General features: G+C 38.0%; 1 protein-coding gene across 7 annotated transcripts in view; it reads left to right on the top strand.

Moving 5' to 3' along the window:
* luzp1.S (leucine zipper protein 1 S homeolog) overlaps nucleotides 1-19,853 on the top strand; it is a 60,652-nt gene extending 40,799 nt beyond the window's left edge. For 2 of the 7 annotated variants that reach the window (XM_018248320.2, XM_018248317.2), the window contains 3 exons: nucleotides 10,534-13,663; nucleotides 15,014-15,175; nucleotides 18,228-18,883. In XM_018248320.2, the coding sequence (XP_018103809.1) occupies nucleotides 10,664-13,663; nucleotides 15,014-15,148 (3,135 nt within the window). In that variant the 5' untranslated portion in view covers nucleotides 10,534-10,663 and the 3' untranslated portion in view covers nucleotides 15,149-15,175; nucleotides 18,228-18,883. 7 annotated transcript variants of the gene reach the window in all.
* The last annotated feature ends 283 nt before the right edge of the window (nucleotides 19,854-20,136 follow it).

The raw sequence follows: 20,136 nt of genomic DNA, 5'->3' as shown, positions 1-20,136 counted from the left end.
ACACACGTCGTCCACTCGATACACACCATATACCACTCGATACACACCATATACTAAATCTATATCTGGGTGCCACAGCAACGAAAGCATATAGAAACAAATAAAGCTGCTACACTCTCAGGTGTATTTAGACTTTCATGTATTTTATCTTTCTTTGCTATAACTAACATTGTATCAAGCATCTTTTTTATGGCCCAGGTTGCAACCCTAACTGTGAGGATGGTTTTTTCAGAAAGCGTGGCGAGATGTTTGCAAGGCCGAATTTGAAGAAATTGCACCCCGAGGCTGCATGTCCAGCGCTGGACACTTGCACCCCGACCCCTGTGCCCCGCATGGTCCTAGGGCCGGCCTTTAGGGTGCAAAACCTAAACCTAAAAAAGCGCTCTTGAGCAGTGGAGCACTGTGGAGCTTTGAGTCCCCAGTGCTGCTCAGGATGTGGCATGCCTCCCCTAAAATTTGGCCGCCCTAGGCCACAAAATCTGGGCCTGGATGTTAAATATTTTTTTATCATAAAATAGTGTTTCTTAATTTTACATCCTATTTATGGGACCCTCAGTCTGTCATACAGAGACTAAGGTCAGATATCTCTATAGGGTCTTGCAGAAGGTCAAGTAAACACAGATAACCTCATATTTGTAGTCCAGTTAGGTTAGGGAATTGCTCACAAATATTCATGGATGCGGGTGCATGTTCATTGTGCACAAATACTGCATCAATGGTAACTTTGCGGGGGTAAATTTGCAATGTGCAAAATATTTGCTGGGATAGCGTAGCGATTTTCTGCCTCTTGGACAAATATATTTTTTCAGAGGCATTATATTGATTTTTAATCATTGAAGAAGTCACTGAGATTGACAAAGCGCGTTGTGACTGAGATTTGAACCATTTGAATGTACCGGTACATTTGATTGAAACTGAATTTTCCTATTGTACTATACGCTATTGATGCCTGCAAAGAATGTGAGGGAATTTTAGTCATACTAAATACATTTATTGTGAAGCTTTTACACTAGGGGAGTGTGCCCTTCTTGCTATTTATTTTTAATGTGCAAAATCTGTTTAACAAATATTTGTTTTTCTGTCACCACAAGTTGTGCGGCAACTCAAATGCAGAGAGTGTGCATAAAATATTCATAATTTGCAATTATGCCATGTTTAAGAAGGTCAATCGCAGCAAAAATTATTCTAAATTATGCATGCACATTAAATGCACCAATCGGGCCAAGGTAGTATTCTGCTAACTGGAGAACCGGCCCTGGGTATCCGGTGTAACTTGAGGATGCCTAACTTTTGGCACCCCCAAGTGACTGTGACTTTCCTTCTCCTTTAAGCTTTGAAGCTGTATCTGTGGAAGAGTAAAACAAAATAAAAATCACTATTGCAAAACAGAATCCCTATGTTTGGTTAGTTGACTTTTCAACCCTTTTAATGCTTAATGTACACTTGGCCCTGTGTGCCTGAATGCAGTAATGGAGCTGATAAACTATGCTCACTAGGTCAGGGACTAATTTAGATATTGAACTATCGTTGTAAAGTTGTTTAAATATTGTTTGTATATAATGAAGGATAATATGTAGATACATAATGTGGTGCTATTCAATAAAAACGTCATTTAAGTTGAGTGCTTTAGTGCTAGTGCGAGTGCTGTGAGAACACCAAAGACTAATGCTAGATGTAGAACAGGGATTAGAAAACATAAGTAATATCTTTGACAGAAATATGGTTCCATTTTCTCAAATTAAAAGACCTTTAAAATCTAATTAATTTTAAGGGTGTTAAAGGGGATCTAACACCAAAAAAACAAAGGGGGCCTTATTTATCAAAATCTGAATTTTTCTGACTATTTCAATTACAAAATCATGGATTACAAACTAGAATCCATGATCAGACCTTATTTATTATTTAAAAAGCATGATTTAATCAGATTGTGGACAAACATGAAAAAAAATTAGCGAAAATCCACGCAATTTTTGGGGAGGCTTTTTCCCGAAAAGCCTGGAATTTTCAGATTTTTGCCCGAAAAGTCTGAAATAGTTGAATTTTCAGGCTAATTCCAGCGCAGACCACAGAAACTTCCAAATAGCACAGGGGCCTCTCCCATTGACTTATATACAACCTTGGTAGGTCTTAGATGCCGAATTTTCAGCCTTTTCCCATCCTCTGGGTATAATAAATCTCCAAAAATGTGGGAGTTTTTTCCCACAAAAAAACTCTATTTTATAAATATAGAAATTTTTGGCATTTGGACTTTAATAAATATTCTTCTTAATGTAAGCTTTCTTGAAGTGATCTTCTGAGTTTACATTCATTTAATATTTTCAGTGGTTCAGTGCAGTTTTAGACTATCAGGCTTTTAAATGCCATATTCCCTGCCTATTCATTTCCTGTATTGAAGTTTTAACCCTAATGTTGCTGACTTTCAGAAAGCTGTTAAGCCATAAACCTGGTGTTAGCCATCTAAAATGGGTAATATCTTGGACACTAATATTGCTCTGAGAAGTACTCTGAATTTGACATATTGAAGGGGAACTATTCACACACGTCAGACACAGAGTTTTCATTCTGTGGGACAATTATCTGATATGTTTGGGGGGGGCAGATTATAATAAAACAATCATTTTATATCTTGATCATGCTTGAGGCTTTAATTCTAGTAGGACAACCCTGTATTAAGGGTTCATTGAAAAAGAGAACTTGCAAAAATAATAATTTTGCTCCAACCCATAGCAACTTACCAGATAGTAGTGTTGTGGGTTGCTGATTGATTGCAAACTTCTGACTGATTGCTGAGTTTCTAAATCTGAGGGCAGGACTACACGGCCGATCGCTCTGCGCAAAATCACAGGCGTCACGTTGGATGCGACGGAAACAAGGTAAGTAATGGCGGTGTCGCATTGTTGACGCGACACGACTGTCGGATGCAGACGCAGCATCGGCATCCGACAGTCGTGTCGCATTAACAATGCGACACGATGCGACAGTTGAATGACTTACCTTATTTCAGTCGCATCCGTCGTGACGCCTGCGATTTTGCGCGGCGAAAATCGGCCATGTAGTCCTGCCCTGAATCAAACTTCTTACGTGTTATTTATTTTGTTTCAAGCGTTCTTGCTTTAGGAATAATGGCAGTTATTCATTTTAGGTTTTATTTTCTCAAGTGGAAATAAAACTGCCAATGATTGCAGTATTGACTCGGTAACTTTTTGACTCAGTAACTTTTTGCCCTCTAAGGGGCCGATTCTCCAAGGGTCAAATATCGAGGGTTAATTAACCCTCGATATTCGACTGGGAATTAAAATCCTTCGACTTCGAATATCGAAGTCGAAGGATTTTAGCACAAATAGTTCGATTCGGTTCGATTATTCCTTCGATCGAATGATTAAAACCTTCGAATCGAAGGATTTAAATCCAACGATCGAAGGAATATCCTTCGATCAAAAAAACTTAGGAAAGCTCATGGGGACCTTCCCCATAGGCTAACATTGACTTCGGTAGCTTTTAGATGGCGAACTAGGGGGTCGAAGTTTTTTTCTTAAAGAGACAGTACTTCGATTATCGAATGGTCGAATAGCCGAACGATTTTTAGTTTGAATCCTTCGATTCGTAGTCGAAGGTCGAAGTAGCCCAAAAAACACTTCGAAATTCACAGTTTTTTTACTTCGAATCCTTCACTTGAAGTTAGTGAATCGGCCACTAAGTATAAATTAAATTTGATAAAAAAAAAAAAAACTGTGTGTGATTTTAGTGCTAACTGTTAGTGTAGGTAGTGTAGGCTAAGTGTAGGTACGTCAGTATTTTCCTTTTGCATAGCTTGTTTAGTTTAAATGCATCTTTTTATATACAAATGGCGTGTGAGGCATTGCATGCTAAGCCAGATGCAGCTATGTGGCTCAAAAATAAAACCATTATTGATGTCAGTCTAACATGTAGATCCTGGAATAGTTTGCAGGCAAAGGGATGGTGGTGCTTGAGCTCCATTATAGTAAATCAGGCTTCAGACTCATTAAAGTAGACCAGATTGGTAGCTTTTATTCAGTGTGTAAAATTCAGTTTTGTTCAGTATGTTGCAGCATGTCCAGCGGTACAGGCTTAAAGGCTGAAACATATTGAATGGGCAAAAAGGTATTAAACCACTATTTTTTTGTTGTGGTATTTGGCTTCTAATTTTTACTTTACAGTAGATGATAGACACTTGTATGCTGGTAGCTAATAGACTACTAGAGTTCAGGATGCTTATATCAGAGCAGCAACACACACTCACACACTCTCTCTCACTCTCTCTCTCACTCTCTCTCTCTCTCTCTCTCACTCTCACTCTCACTCTCACTCACTCTCTCGCTCTCTCTCTCTGTAGGAATGATACTTCACTGATATTTGCTGTGTTACTGGTTTCTGAGAGAACAGGTGTGTCTGTCTGCAAGACTGTACAGGTTTAAAACCTTTTTTTCCATATCCTCACCCTAAACTGTTACTTCATTGTCTCACAAATATGAACTGTTCCTAATTTCTATTCTAGTAAAATCTCATAAATGACTATATGTTTTATCCAGTTGGTCATTCCTGCTAAAAAATCTTTTAAACATGAAATAAACCCAGTAGATTATATTGATACCAATTTAGACTAATGGAGCTTAGTTACCATCAAGTATTGTGCATTATTATTTCTTAATATTCTCATATTGTTTGCTTTTGTAAAGTGTATAAATTCAAAGATATTATTCACAAAAAAATGAATCAAAGAAGGGATAATGTGCAAATATTTTAAATCTGATTTCTCTTATTTGCTTTGTTTTCTACAAATGTGCCATCGTAGGATTTACCGAGGATGAATAAAATGTCTTGTAGTAAGCTTTTCAGCATCCGCTCCATCTGTCAACTCAGCACTAATATGCTGTGTCTCTAAATATGAACCCATAGCAAAGATTTATTGTAGAAATAGTTTATTTTAATAGTTTCTGTATTGAACTGCAGCTTAATGCTGGTTCATTTTTAGGTGACCAAAGTCTGCTAAAGTATTCCCAACATTTGCATCTGAACGGTCTGTGTTCCTTGGTAGTTGTGTAAGACTCAAAAATACTCAAAGCCTGGGCAGATGTTTGTGATTTTCTTCTTTTGGACTGGTATTTTTTATGTGTAACCAACTTGGTTAGCTCATACTGAGCCCTGTGCTGACCTTTTTGGGTTTATGAATAACAATAGCTTGTTTGGGGTGTACTGTCTATTTAAGTAAGGGTACTTCCATGATTTAGAAACTTTGACGTGGGCGGAATAAAAATTTTAGCCTGCCTCACCCAAACTTCTGTTGTTCTTCATTTGGTTCTTTTTTGTAGTCCTACACCTCAAAAGCCGTATTCCAATATCTTGATCTTTGAACAGTGAAGTTAAAGATCACCACTGTCTGCTAGAGTGAAATTCCGCCACTCTCCATTCATTTCTGTGAGATTTTAAAAGGCGTATTAATCAAAGGATGAACTTTCACCCATTGATAAATACTCTTTTAAAAATCCCATAGAAATGATTGGAGAGTTGCAGAATTTCACTCCAGAGGACTGTGGTGATCTCTAACTTCACTCTTTGATAAACATACCCCTATATGTTTATTTACCCCAGGCAGTTGGGGTGGAATATTAAGCACCTGGTACATACAAAAAGTTCTGTCCAAGCTGAGCACTCTGTCCTTGCTTCAGATTCCATTGTCTTGATCTAAAATGATTGAAACCGGCAATTACTCCAACAGTTCTGGATGTACAGTTGTAGTCTTGTTGGAATCTCACACAAGACGCCATCTTATATTAACACAGAGATGGAGATTATGGCAGCGTCTTGTGCAATAAGTGATTACCTTCTTCTGTATTATCAAAATGTATACAAGAATTAATTGAAAGTGGTACTTAAAAGAACAGTTAAGTGTGAAAATAAAAACTTGATAAATAGGCTGTGCAAAATAAAAAATATTTCTAATAGGCTGTGCAAAATAAAAAATATTTCTAATATAGTTAGTTTGCCAAAAATGTAATCCATAAAGGCTGGAGTGACTGGATGTGTAACATAATAGTCAGAACACTACTTCCTGCTTTTCAGCTCTCTAACTCTGACTTAGTCAGCGACTTGAAGGGGGGCCACATGGTACATATCTGTTCAGTGATTTTGCAATTGATCCTCAGCATTCAGCTCAGATTCAAAAGCAACAGATATGACCCATGTTCCCCCTCCCTCAAGTCTCTGATTACTGCCTGGTAACCAGGATACCCAGTTAGTGTAAACCAAGAGAGATGCAAAGCAGGAAGTAGTGTTCTGGCTATTATGTTAAACATCCAGTCACTCCAGCCTTTATACATTACAATTTTGCCTAACTAACTATATTAGAAACATGTTTTATTTTGCACAGTCTATTTAACCAGTTTTTATTTTTACACTTTACAATTCCTTTAAATATAGAATACCATTTTGTAATTGTCCTTTATATATTCGCACAAGGCATTAATCAAGTAAAACCTACATCTGTCTAACTGTGCATATGATATTTTGTTTTTATTAAGAATAGTCTTTTTATACAAAAATGGCTTGTCTATAAATGTCCATTGTTTTGTGAGTACATGTTCCATCACAGTATTGGGAAGGAAAACACATGATTCAAAACAGACACGTTTTAATAAAGTCAAGCTGTGATAGTACAGGCTGATGTTTTCTCAAGTCATCATTTGGTGGCTGAGTACATTTTTTTTTTTCTCCTTTCTCACATGATAGATCAGTGCAAAATATATCTCAAAAACAGAGGAAAGTTTCAGATTGGATAGGGGTAGCTGGCAAAAGAAATTGCACAGATGTTTTATTATTTTGCCTTAGAACACAGTAATTCAGCTTGCTAGATACAGATCAGTGCTAAAACCCACAAGAGCTTTGAAGTTCATGTGCAATATTGTCTAGAAAAGTTTATGCTAAACTGAAGATAAATCTGGCTCATTAACACTGGGAAAATTTGCCCATAGGCAGTAACCCATGGCAAAAATCAGTGATTGGCTATTTTCAGCCAGCTGCAGGTTGAACAATGAATGCAACTGTTTGGTTGCCATCTTTTAATGCCCACAGGAAAACGTACACTGTGTTGTTAAACGACTACCATTGTTTTTACAACTTTGTTTTTCATGTATGGAATTGATCAGAATCACAGATCTTGATCAATATCATGGGGTGGGAAGCAGTGATGTCGTGGAGTGGGGCTATGATGTGTGATCCGCGATTGGCCAAACACCACGTCAATCTAGGAGTACTCTTGACCCAGGCAGCCCTCCTGAAAACCGGTCTTTCCAGGGTCAAAGCCAGGAGGGTGGCAACCCTAAGATAGCCATTGGATGGAGGTGCAGCAGAGGAGGTTTGAAGGAAAAGTTTAACCTTGTAGCAGAATGTTATGGACACATGCAAGTGAGTGACAATAAGAAGGATGTTGCTTTGACCTAAGTGTTAATCACTGAGTGAGCTGTGTTGTAACTAGCAAATGGCAAGGCTCCAAAAAAAACCCCCAAAAAACACAGCAACCCTGTGCTGCTCAACCACGTAAACCCACTTGTTGTTTTAAGATGAAAATAGTGAGATTTTGTAAGGTCTTCTATGTAAAGAGTAAAGGAAAATCCATACACAAATGTGACTGCAAGGCTACAGACTTCTACATTGGAATGAATTAGTACTGATACTAATCATATGTGTGGGTGGGTATGAACACAATGAGTTTTATTTTGCCTGAGGTTAGTTTTAGGAAGTGAGAGAACATCCCAAGAAAATATAGCATAGAGACAGATTGAGATATGACAAAGAACAGCAAGGATAGTGTGATGGAGGCAACTATGAGAAATCAGGAGGGTTAAAAGTCCTGATTTTATTTTGAAGTTGTTTTTGGCTTTAAAAGACAAACGTGGTGTTTAGAAAATGGAAAGCGTACGTTTGAGAAAATTTGCAAGTGCAGGTTAATGATATTGCCCATCAGATTGAGTTGAGGACTGGTATTACTGTGTTAGCATCTATAAACAGTATCCTCATTCATGTTGGTTGTGACGCGCTTGGATGGCTAATAGGGTAGTGCGTCAGCTTCCTGTAGTTCTTCGGTTTGTTTCAAAAGCAGACTCCATCTTTATGTAGCTTTACATTTGCTGAGCTTTGGCAGGGAATACATTCCTTAAATATTGCGTTCTTTCAATCAACATGTTAAATACATTAGTATATTAAAAAACAGAGGAGTCAGAGGTACAATAAACCGAGGAGTCAGTCGTAAGATTTATGTACAGACTCCACAGCCCTGCTTATAATGTTTACTTTGCTTGTGCGTTACCTGCCTGTGAAGCTTCCTCAAAACTAAAGTTTGTGAATTACTATTCTGGGCAAATGAATTGGATATTGTTGTTTGGAGAAATTGGTAAGCTTCTTCCTGTACCAATTGGATACCTAAGAAACCGGAAAAAAAAGGCCAAACTTGAATTATGGCATAAAAAATATTTAGATGACGGTTTAGTGTATGGGTTTCCTTTTATGTAGGCAGACAGATGCTTGAATAGGGAATAGTGTCAATATTAATTGAGATGGGAGAAAGTGTTGACACTGTTACTTCACTATATGGTAGATGCCTCATACAAGTCAAGAATTGGCATTAACACAAAATTTTCAGATTGGATTACGGTTCTGCAACCAATTAGAGGAGGATAGTCTGTTGAAGCAAACCCCTGAGAGCCCATAGGTATCCCTGCCAATGGTCCATAAGGTTATCAGTCAAACTACCAAACAATAGTATTGCTTGGATGGCCATCTTAAGGAAGTATGAGCAAGCACATTGACAGCACCAAACGAATGCTACCTTCTTTTGTGTCTTTTACAGGCTTTTTCTATGCGTGCCTAAAGGATTATCTTATTGTGTCCATTATATTCTATGTGGTTGTACTCGTAACCGATCAGAGCTCGCTTTTTATTGTATTTTTTTTAGACACAACATGCTGCATTTATTTTGCTTTTGATGCAGGTTCAAAAGACAATAGGGAAAAAAATGTTGCGTATGGAACATACAAAACATAGTTGCATATAAATACAATATATGTGCTTTCTTGTGCCCTGCGTGGGTTTGTAAATAAAATGTCTGTGTCCTTCAGCTGAGGACTCTAACACACAGACATTTTCTCTCTACCTAATGAATATTAATGATGCTCTGATATCAGCAACTGCATTTAAATGACCGAGTCCGCCTGTGTGCGGCTACACAGAGCCAAGCAGAGGGAGATTATACTTTAATTAAAAAAAAAGAAAAAACAAAAGCGGGTATTTTGAAGCTGATCTCCGCTAAAATCTATTTAGCCGCACATGGGAAGATATTGTAATTTTAAATGCAGCAGCTGATTTCAACTCATCCGCTTCTCTCCACCTCGTGGTCCCTCATAGGCCTGTGAGTGTACTGGATGGTGTGCCCAGCTTGACACACAATAGAGTGACATTGGGGGAGAGGCGTATGATGTCTTTATTACTGGAAGCTCGGCCTGAAGAGCCGTTCGGAAGAGGTTTAAGGTCACTTTGTATTTGCTGTCCTACATATTGCAACAAGAGTAGAATGACTGATAGGAAAGGGTTTACTACTCTGTTTTGAAGTAAAGGTGGCCATGCAAGGGCAAATTTAAACTGCCAATTTGGATCCTTTTGTTCAGTCCAGCAGTTTATCTGCCTATGTATGGGCCCTCCATCAAAATTTGTCCAGCTGTCGATTGGTCTGCCTTAATTTTTGCTGTTTAATCGAAGACGACATTGGCTCAGTGATGTGGTCCTCACTCAAACTTTTTGTATCCCCTTCATTGAATTCAATTGTTTATCCATAGTTTCCCTATAATTTGAAAGTGTATGCAGGGGTTGGTGTGAGGGTGTGTATGTGCATTGGTCTCATTTGTAGTGGCTGAACATGATGGACTTTGATCTTTTTTCAACCCAACTTAACTATGTAACTATGATATCTTATTTTTTACCAATGTTTTTTTTCTTAGTAATATTAAAAACCTTTTGCATAACGGTGACAATGCTAGAATACATTGGTGTCACAAATCTTATATTTATAATGTTTAAATATTTTATTCACCTAGGAGATGAGACTTCTGCAGCTTGCTCTGCTGTGAGTCTGCAGGGCAGTTGTATTGTCTGCCATTGGTGGAGGTTTATTTCAGGGCTGATTTTCAGGTAGGGCTGAATGGGTATTTATGCAGTATTCACAGCATGAAAGTTGAAGGAAAACATTTGTTGAAAGTACAGATTGCAGTTTTTAATGCATGCCAAAATTACTGTTGCAATCTTTTCCTGAAGCTCAGCAGTACAGCTGAACACACCTATTCAGTTTTTTTTCCTTGACTAAAATCAAAACCTTATGCATTGCCCAGGGTCCCTTTAGCCTTTGAAGTGGGGATGGGGACAAAGGTCTCTCAATTTTATGCAATTAATTAACTTTATTAGCTGTATAGAAAAATTAAAATGTAAATGCTTGCAGTAATTTTCATTTTGTTCTTTTTTTTTTTTAAGGTTAAAATGGTGACTGGGTGTCTGCCAAGGTGTGCTTATCAAGAAGAGAAAGGATAATTATTGACTTGCCAATAACAAACAAATATTAGAAAAAAATATATACAGTAAGGACCATCACTTTACTCTAGCCATGGAACACACAAGCCGGCATCTTCGCTTTAAGTTACAAAGTCTAAACCGTCGCCTGGATGATCTGGAAGAAGCTACAAGAAATCTACAGAAAGCAGAAGATGAAGTTTTGGAACTTCAGGACAAAATTGTCCAAGTAGAAGGGAGCAACTCTAGCATGTTGGCAGATGTTGATGCTTTGAGAAAAAGAGTTGTTAAAATTGAAGGTAAAGACGAAGAGGTTAAAAAAGCAGAGGACTTGTGCAGGCTTGTCAGGGAAAAACTAGAAAATGAAGAGAATGTTACTCGAGAACTTAGATCAGAAATAGAAATTCTCCAAAAAAAGATGACCGAACTGGAGAAGCTGGAAGAAGCTTTTAGCAAGAGCAAAAATGACTGCACCCAACTGTGTCTTGGTTTAAATGAAGAAAAAAATATGTCTAAGAAATTAACTTCTGAACTTGAAACCCTTAGGGCCAGAATCAAAGAACTGGAATCTTCTGAAAGCAAACTGGATAAAGCCGAAGAATTTTTGACTAGCGAAATTGAAAAGATTAGGTCTTTAGCTGTTGGGTTTGCTACTGAAAAAAAATATTTTCTGGAAAAGGAAAAGCAAAATGAAAAATTAATTTTGGAGCTTAAACAGCAGTTGGAGTTAAAAGGTAAAAAAAAAATTGGAGACCAGACCAGAAATGAATCAAATGTTTTGGAACAGTCATCTGATCAATTTGTGGAACATAAAATAAAAATTGAAGATAACCTTATATCTAAATTGTCACAAGGAGTTGGTTTTGACTATGTTAAATCAATGAATCAAACAACTAGTGAAAATGAGAGGAATAAACAGCAAGAAGACAACAAAATAAAAGATTTGTGTCAAGAAATTGAGAAACTTAAAAGTCAGATAAAACAATTTGAAGGAGTTGAGGAAGAGCTCAAACAGTTAAGAGAGAAAAATGGAAAATTGAAAGAAATCTTCATCAGTGAACGGAATAAAGCCCGACATTTGGATGATGAGCTACAGGCACTAAAAAGGCAAGGTCAGCATAATGAAGTAGAAAATGGGGTTATTAGTAGTGATGAAATAAGTTTACACAGTAAATTGAAAAATGAAAGAGCTAATAAATCAAAAGGAGTAACACCTGAACTTCCTGTATCAAAATACACTCAGAGAGACTTGTCTCCAAAGCAACTGAGAAAAGAGAGGCATCGTGACCTGGATGTAGATATTTATTCTAAGAGACATTTATCAAGCACAAATAGCAAGAGACCTTTAAAACCTGCTTTATCTGACATGACTATAAGCCATTCAAGGAAATCAGAAGATAGACTTTCTTCCAATGTATCTGCTGCTAAAGAGATTGGAGCTCTACATGAAATAAAGAAGGCTAAAGATCAGCCATCTGTATTAAGTCGGTATCCACCAGCTGCCCAAGAACATAACCAAAAAACATGGAAAACATCAACAGGAAATAAAGACCTATCCACAAAACAATTTGGAGAAGACTATTCTATTAAATTTGTTCCTGTTGTTGACAACACAAGGAAAGAGAGCGCATCTGAAGAAGATGAAGATTTAAATGAGACTCCTGGTGCCAAACTCAATGCAAATCTTCATGAAGAAATGCAGTCGGATGAAAACTCTTCATCTGCATTGCATTCAGAACCAGTTACTTCTGGGTTAGAGGCGACATCTCCAGATAAATATACTGCAAAGATGGTGGAAATCCAAACTAAAACTGCTCTTAATTCAGACACCAATGAAATAAAGGAGACCATATCTCAGGATAGACCTTCCAGATATTCGCGTCTTAAATCAAGAATGGATAGCACCACAAATTCTTCAGATACTGCTCAATCCACCAAGCAACTACCAAGTAAAGATGAAAAAGACTTACTTGGCAATCAAAACTTAAATTCAACTAGAGTGTCATATAACAGAGAAAGACAAAGACCGTTGTCATCTTTAAAGCCACAAATTCCTGAAAAACCTCATATTTCAGAATCTACTGAAAATAAAGAATGGGACAAAAGAAATGTAACTTCAAGAATTCAGAACAGAAGACCGTCAAATCCTAAAGAAAAAACACCCTTACTAGAGCACAGGATTTCCCAGTATGGTATGGACAGTCAGCATCAACAAGATTCATTTTCTGAAATATCCAGGAGAACATCTTCTGATAATTCAGAAAACATGGATAAACCTTCCCGAATAGAAATCAGGGCAAGATCATATAGCCCAAGAGAAGCTTTGCAATCCACAGTGATAATTAAGCCAGTTATTGTTGAAAAAGACAGAAAAGAAAGTATGGGTGAATACAGAGCAAGATCCAGTGGAGAACATGGTACATCACAAGAAAACACAACAACAAATAAAGTGACAAGTAGTATAACATTTTTTCCAACTGAATCACCTTCCTCTCGATCTAACACAGATGAGATCATAAAACAAAGACATACTTCTACTAGTAATATTCGGCTATCTGCCAATGACCAACCTTTGTCAAATAACATAAGTATTCCATATGTATTCGATATGTTAAAATTGGTGGATACAAAAGATGACTTGAATCATAAGGAGAACAGCAAGGCCTTTGACTCCGGCAATCTCAAAGAGCAAATGAAAAACAATAATAATAGTGTTGGCCTAGAAAGTGTTTTGTTGAATAGTCAGGAAATTGAAGGGAATCATTTGGATAATAAAAGTGTAAAGGGTAGATGTTCTTATGGACGCAATGTGTTTGGATCCACTGAAGAACTAGATATTCTGTCTAATCACAAAGATGTGTCAATGGATACTAAGCACAGGCGGAGGTCTGCTTTCGAGGATGAGAGACCTGGAAAACTTCGTGCGCGGGAAATATATTCAAAGAACAGGAATTCTTTTGAAAACAGTTGCACAGTCAATGACATTGTTCCAAAAAGGAGCTTCTCTGCAATGGAGAATACAGCAAGAAGACATCCAGTTAATGAATCTGGCTTTTCTTCTGGACCCGCTTCCTGGAATCGCCTAAGCACAGAGGTATGAATTGGTTATTTTATTGGTTTAACATATTCTACCCTCGATATTCGAAGTCGAAGGATTTACCGCAAATAGTTCGATCGAACTAAAAATCGTTTGATCGAACGATTAAATCGTTCGATTCGAAGGATTTTAATCCATCGATCGAATGATTTTTCTTTGACCAAAAAATTGTTAGAAAGCCTATGGGGACCTTTCACATAGGCTAACATTGCACCTCGGTAGGTTTTAGGTGGCGAAGTAGGGTTTTTTTTTGGTTGAATATTCAAACGATTTTTAGTTCGAAATGTTCGATTCGAAGGTCGAAGTAGCCAAAAAAAACATTAGAAATTCGAAGTTTTTTTTTTTATTCTATTCCTTCACTCGAGCAAAGTAAATGTGCCCCTTAGAGTCAAAGATCATTTGGTCAGCTTGTATGCAATCACAATTGTGTGAGCTCATTTGCCAGGAAGTCTTTCTAGGTGCCCATGTACATAGGTCACAGGGCCTGCGCATCAGATTTTTTTTATGTTAAGACCCAAGCGACAGAACACAGCAGAAGTCCTGTATATCAGAGATACAAACTAATGTAGAAGGCCAGATATCCGCTAAGACACCTTAGTATATGTGTACAGCACAAAAAGGACAAAGGATCCATTCTGTAAAGCATTCACTGCTGACCCAATCACTATCCTTTCTTTTCCAACTGGTGTTCCTTTTGGTAAAAACATTTTCCTGCCCAGCTATCCTTCTTATACCCAGTGTCATTACTTTGGCATATTTCTTACTTGCTGTTTTCAACTCAGTGCATCCTGTCTACAGAGTCTAACAGGAGGAATGAGCAAATGTGCGTGGATGGCCTAACAGACCAGTTGTATATCTGCCAAGATGGTATCTTTTCAGGTAAAGGCCAGGCACTAAACTGGAACACTAGCTGGGAAAGGGTTAGCAACTGAAGTCAACAGAGGATGCCTTACAAAATTGTATTCCCCCCCCCATATAAGACATTCCTTGTCTTTTAAAAGTCAAAAATATGTACAGATTTCCACCAAAAACTGATTGACAGGGTACCGAAAGCACTAGAACTTAAAATGGATCTCCTATAAATAATCTTGTACCCCCTGTTGTAAAATGTGAGTAAATTAGGAAGATCTTTGAAGTTCTATGACCCATTCAAGATATTTGCAGGAAAATTTTTGTTAAATCAAATGGAGCCAAACCTGCTAGGAATTTTTCTACCCCTGTTCGATATACAATCAATGAATCCTACCCATAGTGTTAAAGAATGTAGACCTTGTTTTTAGGTGTTGCTAAAACATGAGTGTAATGTCACTATCCTTTCCCTTCTACCCTCTCTCCTTTAATTCTCAGAGTGAATACAGTTATAGCTCTAGGAGAAAGGCGAACAATCATGAAAAACTTTCAAAAGTCGACGCTTCTGGGAATAAATCTCGGCAGCATCAGACAAGTATGGTGGAAGAGCGGATACGGCGGTTAGAGCAATAATCCATAGGGAAATACAAGAATAAGAAGGTGAGCTGTTATGTGAATTTATTAATACAAACTTGTTGTGCAAGGCTATAAAAAGACTTTCATGCTGCATCTCACAAACGGTATGTTCACACGTGCCTGAACTTGTACACATTGAAACATTCATTTATATATTTAAATGTTTCTCTGCAATGAAAGTAAGTGCATACTGTTAAAACTACCATAAAGGAAATTCATAAATGAAAAATGGGTTTAGAGCAAAAACTGCGACCATGTTTTAAGTTTTTCTGCCCCCTTCCTCAATGCACTGCTAAGGTTTCTTACACACAATTATTTTCTTATGCTGTTATTTGGGATGAAACTTTCATGTGTTTCACTGCAAGGAAATTCATGAAGAGATGCAGCCGGTTCATTCAGTTTATAAGTCTGTGCTGCAGGGGAGCACTGAGTGGAGGAGAAATGCATCAGTTTAGGTTCATTCTGTGTTTGGCTTTTTCCTGCAGCAGAATGAGTAAACAATTGTAACACCCTCTTGGCGACCCCCCTTGTGCCAAGGTTGTACCAGCTTACCAACTCGGGTCCTGGGTTCCCTTTGCAATGTGAAAGGTACTGGGAAAACTCTTCTCTGGCAGTGCCTCCACCTAATGGGGTCCTGGAATACTCCTGAGGATATTCCCATTAGGAAACCCATCACCCACACGCTTTATTATATAACAATATAACTTTATATAAAATAAGTGTAAATTTAAAGGAGAAGTAAAAGGTAACTTTTCACACACAAATGCATTTAAAGCATGACCCAATACCCTAGAACATGTTGCAGTCCAGTCCTGGTGATTCCCCGCCAGGCAAAGTCCCGCACCACACCTTTTGGCAGCCCAAGAGTTCCATCCCTTGTCCCCAAAAGAGTACAGTTCTAGGTAGCGCTACCTGCCCACATGCTTTGCCACAAGAAAGTGTTGCTCCCAAGTGGCAGGCTCACAAACAGCTGGTTTCCATAAACAGGAAATCACTGGATCTTTATTCTTTTTCTACCCTCCCTTAAGCACAAATCACCCTTGGGATTCACACAGATGGGTAGGCTCCTCCTGAGCTGGAACAGGCATCCACAGCGATGAAGGCTCCAGACATCTTCCAGTCAAGCACACACAGAAACATCCTAGATCCTCTTTCTCTACCATTCCAGGCAGACTCACATAGAGATGAAGCAGGCATCCCGACTTATCCAGCTCCCAATGCTGTCTATAGCGCGAGCACAAAATGACATCCATGCTGAACTGCATCTCTCACCCATCTCCAAAGGTGAATACAGAAGTCCGGCATCCAAACTCCAAACCATCTTAGTTGAGTTATCCAGGCACTGGAGGATCCTGCCCAGCCTTTGGCAGGCCTATTGCACTCCACTGGAAGCCTACATTTTGCCGGTGTTGTCACTATCCCAAAGTGAAACAAAGATCTGCAGCAGATAACAGCAGTCACTGTAACCTGAAACTGTAATGGCTGACAGAGCACATGGCATCCTCTTTTATATGGTTGCACAGCACCAACTTGTGATTCCTTTTGGGATCAGCCATGCTGCACCAATCCAAAGGCTCTGCCCCTGGAAACTTCAGGCAGAAAACCCATATCTCAGGCCATGAGGCTCCCTGGGAGGGAATTAACCCTTAGACCGTAGGATTAACTCTACGGGTCCCTACATTATGCTTGAAAAGAGCAGACTTTGCTGAGTCCTGGATTCCCATGCAGTAGAACCAGTGGCGTAACTAAATATTACTGGGCCCCACAGCAAATTATTTTTCAGGCCCCCAAAATTTTTAGCAGTTGACTTGTTTTACCAATATTTATTGAAACTGTATATGAATTAGGGCCTCGTGGGGCCCCTATACCTCCTGGGCCCCCCTGCAGGCGCAGGGTCTGCTTCCTCTATAGTTATGCCCCTGAGTGGAACGTATGAAAGAACCACCGCAGGGGAACACAGGACAAATGACCATGTGTGAACTCTTCAGCACCACCTTGTGGTAATGATTCCCGTCACTGGTATTGGCATTCACCTTATAAAAGCTATTCTGGACTTCCTGTTTCGCTTGTGTTTTCATGTAGAGGGTACTGCCATCTTAGGATCCTTGTGGGATTTGTACAGTGATATGTCATCATGGTATTGAAAGGCACAGATATTGAATTTAGCACTGCGCAAGCTCTTGAGGAAGGTGTATAGCGGAGGGGAGCCTGGCATCCATGTATGTGAAATATATTTGATTTAAAGATCAAAGAGGTGCACATGATACAGTGGACAATCTGCGCAGTTTATCCACAAGGGATTCATGGTATAAAAGACAAGATGGAGTGCAGTGCTCAATAGAATAATATTCTGTACCGGGCCCAGCTTTTTTTAAAGTGTTTCCATCTTGTATTGGCATTTACTTTGAGGTGTCACCATGGTGTATACAAAGCTTTATCCAAGGTTGAGGTACATGTCCCAAATGTAGCCCACTCTTGTATGCTGTTAAGTATACCATAAATATGACTGGTGACGCCCCCAAAGCTTCCCAGTAAGCACCAACACAAGTAGGAGAGTCAACCCAGAGTTAATAAGCAGGAACTAGGCTGTTATTAATTGTTTAGTTAGGATGAACAAGTTTTTCTCCAATGAACACCATTTCAATGCTTCCTTCTAGCAAACAGTATGGATTTTTTTTAGTAAATTGATATCACTAAATGGCTTCATATGATATAGAAAACATATCATTATGATTTTGTGCCTTTACATCCCCTTTAAAGGTGATCTATTTGACATAGTATCTAGTGGAGATACTGTAAGTCTAAAGCTACCGGAATCCATCTGAATCCATCTCTAGTAGATCCTTTATATAATAACCTGGATGAATGAATATCTCTGTAGGCATCATTGATATTGCAGCACTTATTTATATATTGTTCTATTTTGGGATCAGTCATTTACATATGTTCCTGCCGAGAGAAATTAAATTCATAAATAAGGTGTGTTTTCCAGTGAAAGCTTGATATCAGTAGAGTTTTCACCCCCTATAAACCAGTCTACAATGTTCTAAAACCTTTCATTTTCTTTGTTTTCTAGGGTTTTTGTACCTGACACCTCCAGAGATGCACACTCCATTTAAAAGCAGAAGAATGCTGCTCAATTGACAATGTATCCCCACATTCTTTCTTCCAAGCATTGTATGGACTGTAACCATCTTGTATATTTTGTAAATCTATATTCCTTTGCTTAGCAACATATTTTCAAGGGATGCAACTGCATGATCTCTCAGGGTAACAAGAAAGGCACAGATATTGTAACTGTATATAATAGTTTCAGAGAATGGCATTTGGGTCAGTGAGAGAGTTTTTTTTCCATATGCAGAAGAAAAAAAAATGGTTTGCATGGCTACTGCTCTAAAACTAATTCGGCATTAAAAGTTAATTTTTTTCCCCTTTACCCCCATATATTTTAAATCCATTTTAACTTATAAAGAATGCTGGGGGCAGTTCTCTGTACAGGGTAGGTTCTCTTTAACCATTCTGCGCATGCACCATTGTATAGATCAGAAATGTTTCTTGCAGTTCATTATTTTATGTGTGTATATAGGTGCAAAAAGTGAGTTCATTGTGTACAGCAGCATTTTGTTTCTCCTTTCAAACCATCCCTCACTTTGGTATTTTAAACAAAATCTTTTTTAATGAAAATCAGAAATGTATACAAGACTACTGAATAAAATATACCTGTTTTCTGTACCTTATATCAGAAAATATATTTTGCTATTGCATAGACACTAAAAATGGCTGGAGATGATGGGAGTTGAATGAACCAAAGAAATTCCAAGAGGAAAGCATTTGAAAGCACTTATCATTCATCGCGTCACTTTTAATAAATAACAGTATATTACGCTCTATAGATAGAGTTTTGTCACCAAGTCCATTAACTTACATTTTAACCTTCCAGTTGCTGTTAAATAGCACTGGTGGGGTAACATATAGTAAAGGTATTGAACCTATTATCCAGAATGTGCGGGACCTGGGGTTTTCCGGATAACAAATCTTTCCATAATTTGGATCTCCATATCTGAGGTCAACTAGAAAATCATGTTAACGTTAAATAAAACCAATATGCTGGTTTTGCTTCCAATAAGGATTAATTATATCTTTGTTTGGATCATTTACAAGGCACTGTTTTATTATTACAGAGAAAAGGGAAATTTGGATTATTTGATTATAATGGAGTCTATGGGAGACGGCCTTTCCATGATTCTGAGCTTTCTGGATAACAGGTTTCCTGGATAATGGATCCCATACCTGTAACATTTATAGGAACACCTGTTGCCAAGGCATGGAACATACCACTCAGTTGTCAATATTTGCATTGGATAGTCACAATTTTTGGCAGGGATAAAGCAAAGTAGACCGGGTAGGTAGATAGGGCAATTTGCTGGGCATAACTGGAGCACAGATGTGTTATGTAGGACTGTGACCTAAATTGTCCTGGTTTCCAGCTGTGAATGTTGGTTGGAAGAAATACTGGTGTAATGGAACAGGCAAGAGTATGTAGCATATCTGTTTATAATACAACCTCCATGGTAATAGGGAGTGTACAAATATACTGTATATACTTACGTACTGTGCATTAGAGATGGAATCTCACTGATCTGTTTGTCAGTGAGCATTGTAATATTTAAGATATGTATAAAATTATGTTTAAAAAAAAAAATAGGACCAAATATAAGCACACTCCTTTTATTTAATAGTTTTTTTGCACTGCTGGTTGGTGTTCTACAAAAATATAGGGCAGACTGGATATGGTCAACTTAACCAATTCTTAACATTACTTTTTGTGGTTGGTGTGATTTAAAGGGAATCTATAAGTAATATATTTAAATTCTAAACCTATAACATCTAAAAGTGCCAGTTTTTTAAAATGATCTTCAAATCACCCTTGCAAAACCTGATTTTATTTTTATTGAATACAATTGTTTAATTCTCACAAGTGCAAC

This window comes from Xenopus laevis, chromosome 2S, assembly GCF_017654675.1.
Source record: "Xenopus laevis strain J_2021 chromosome 2S, Xenopus_laevis_v10.1, whole genome shotgun sequence".
NCBI classification, from domain to species: Eukaryota; Metazoa; Chordata; class Amphibia; order Anura; family Pipidae; genus Xenopus; species Xenopus laevis.
Note: the sequence above shows the minus strand (reverse complement) of the source record. Positions and strands in the feature narration are given on the sequence as shown.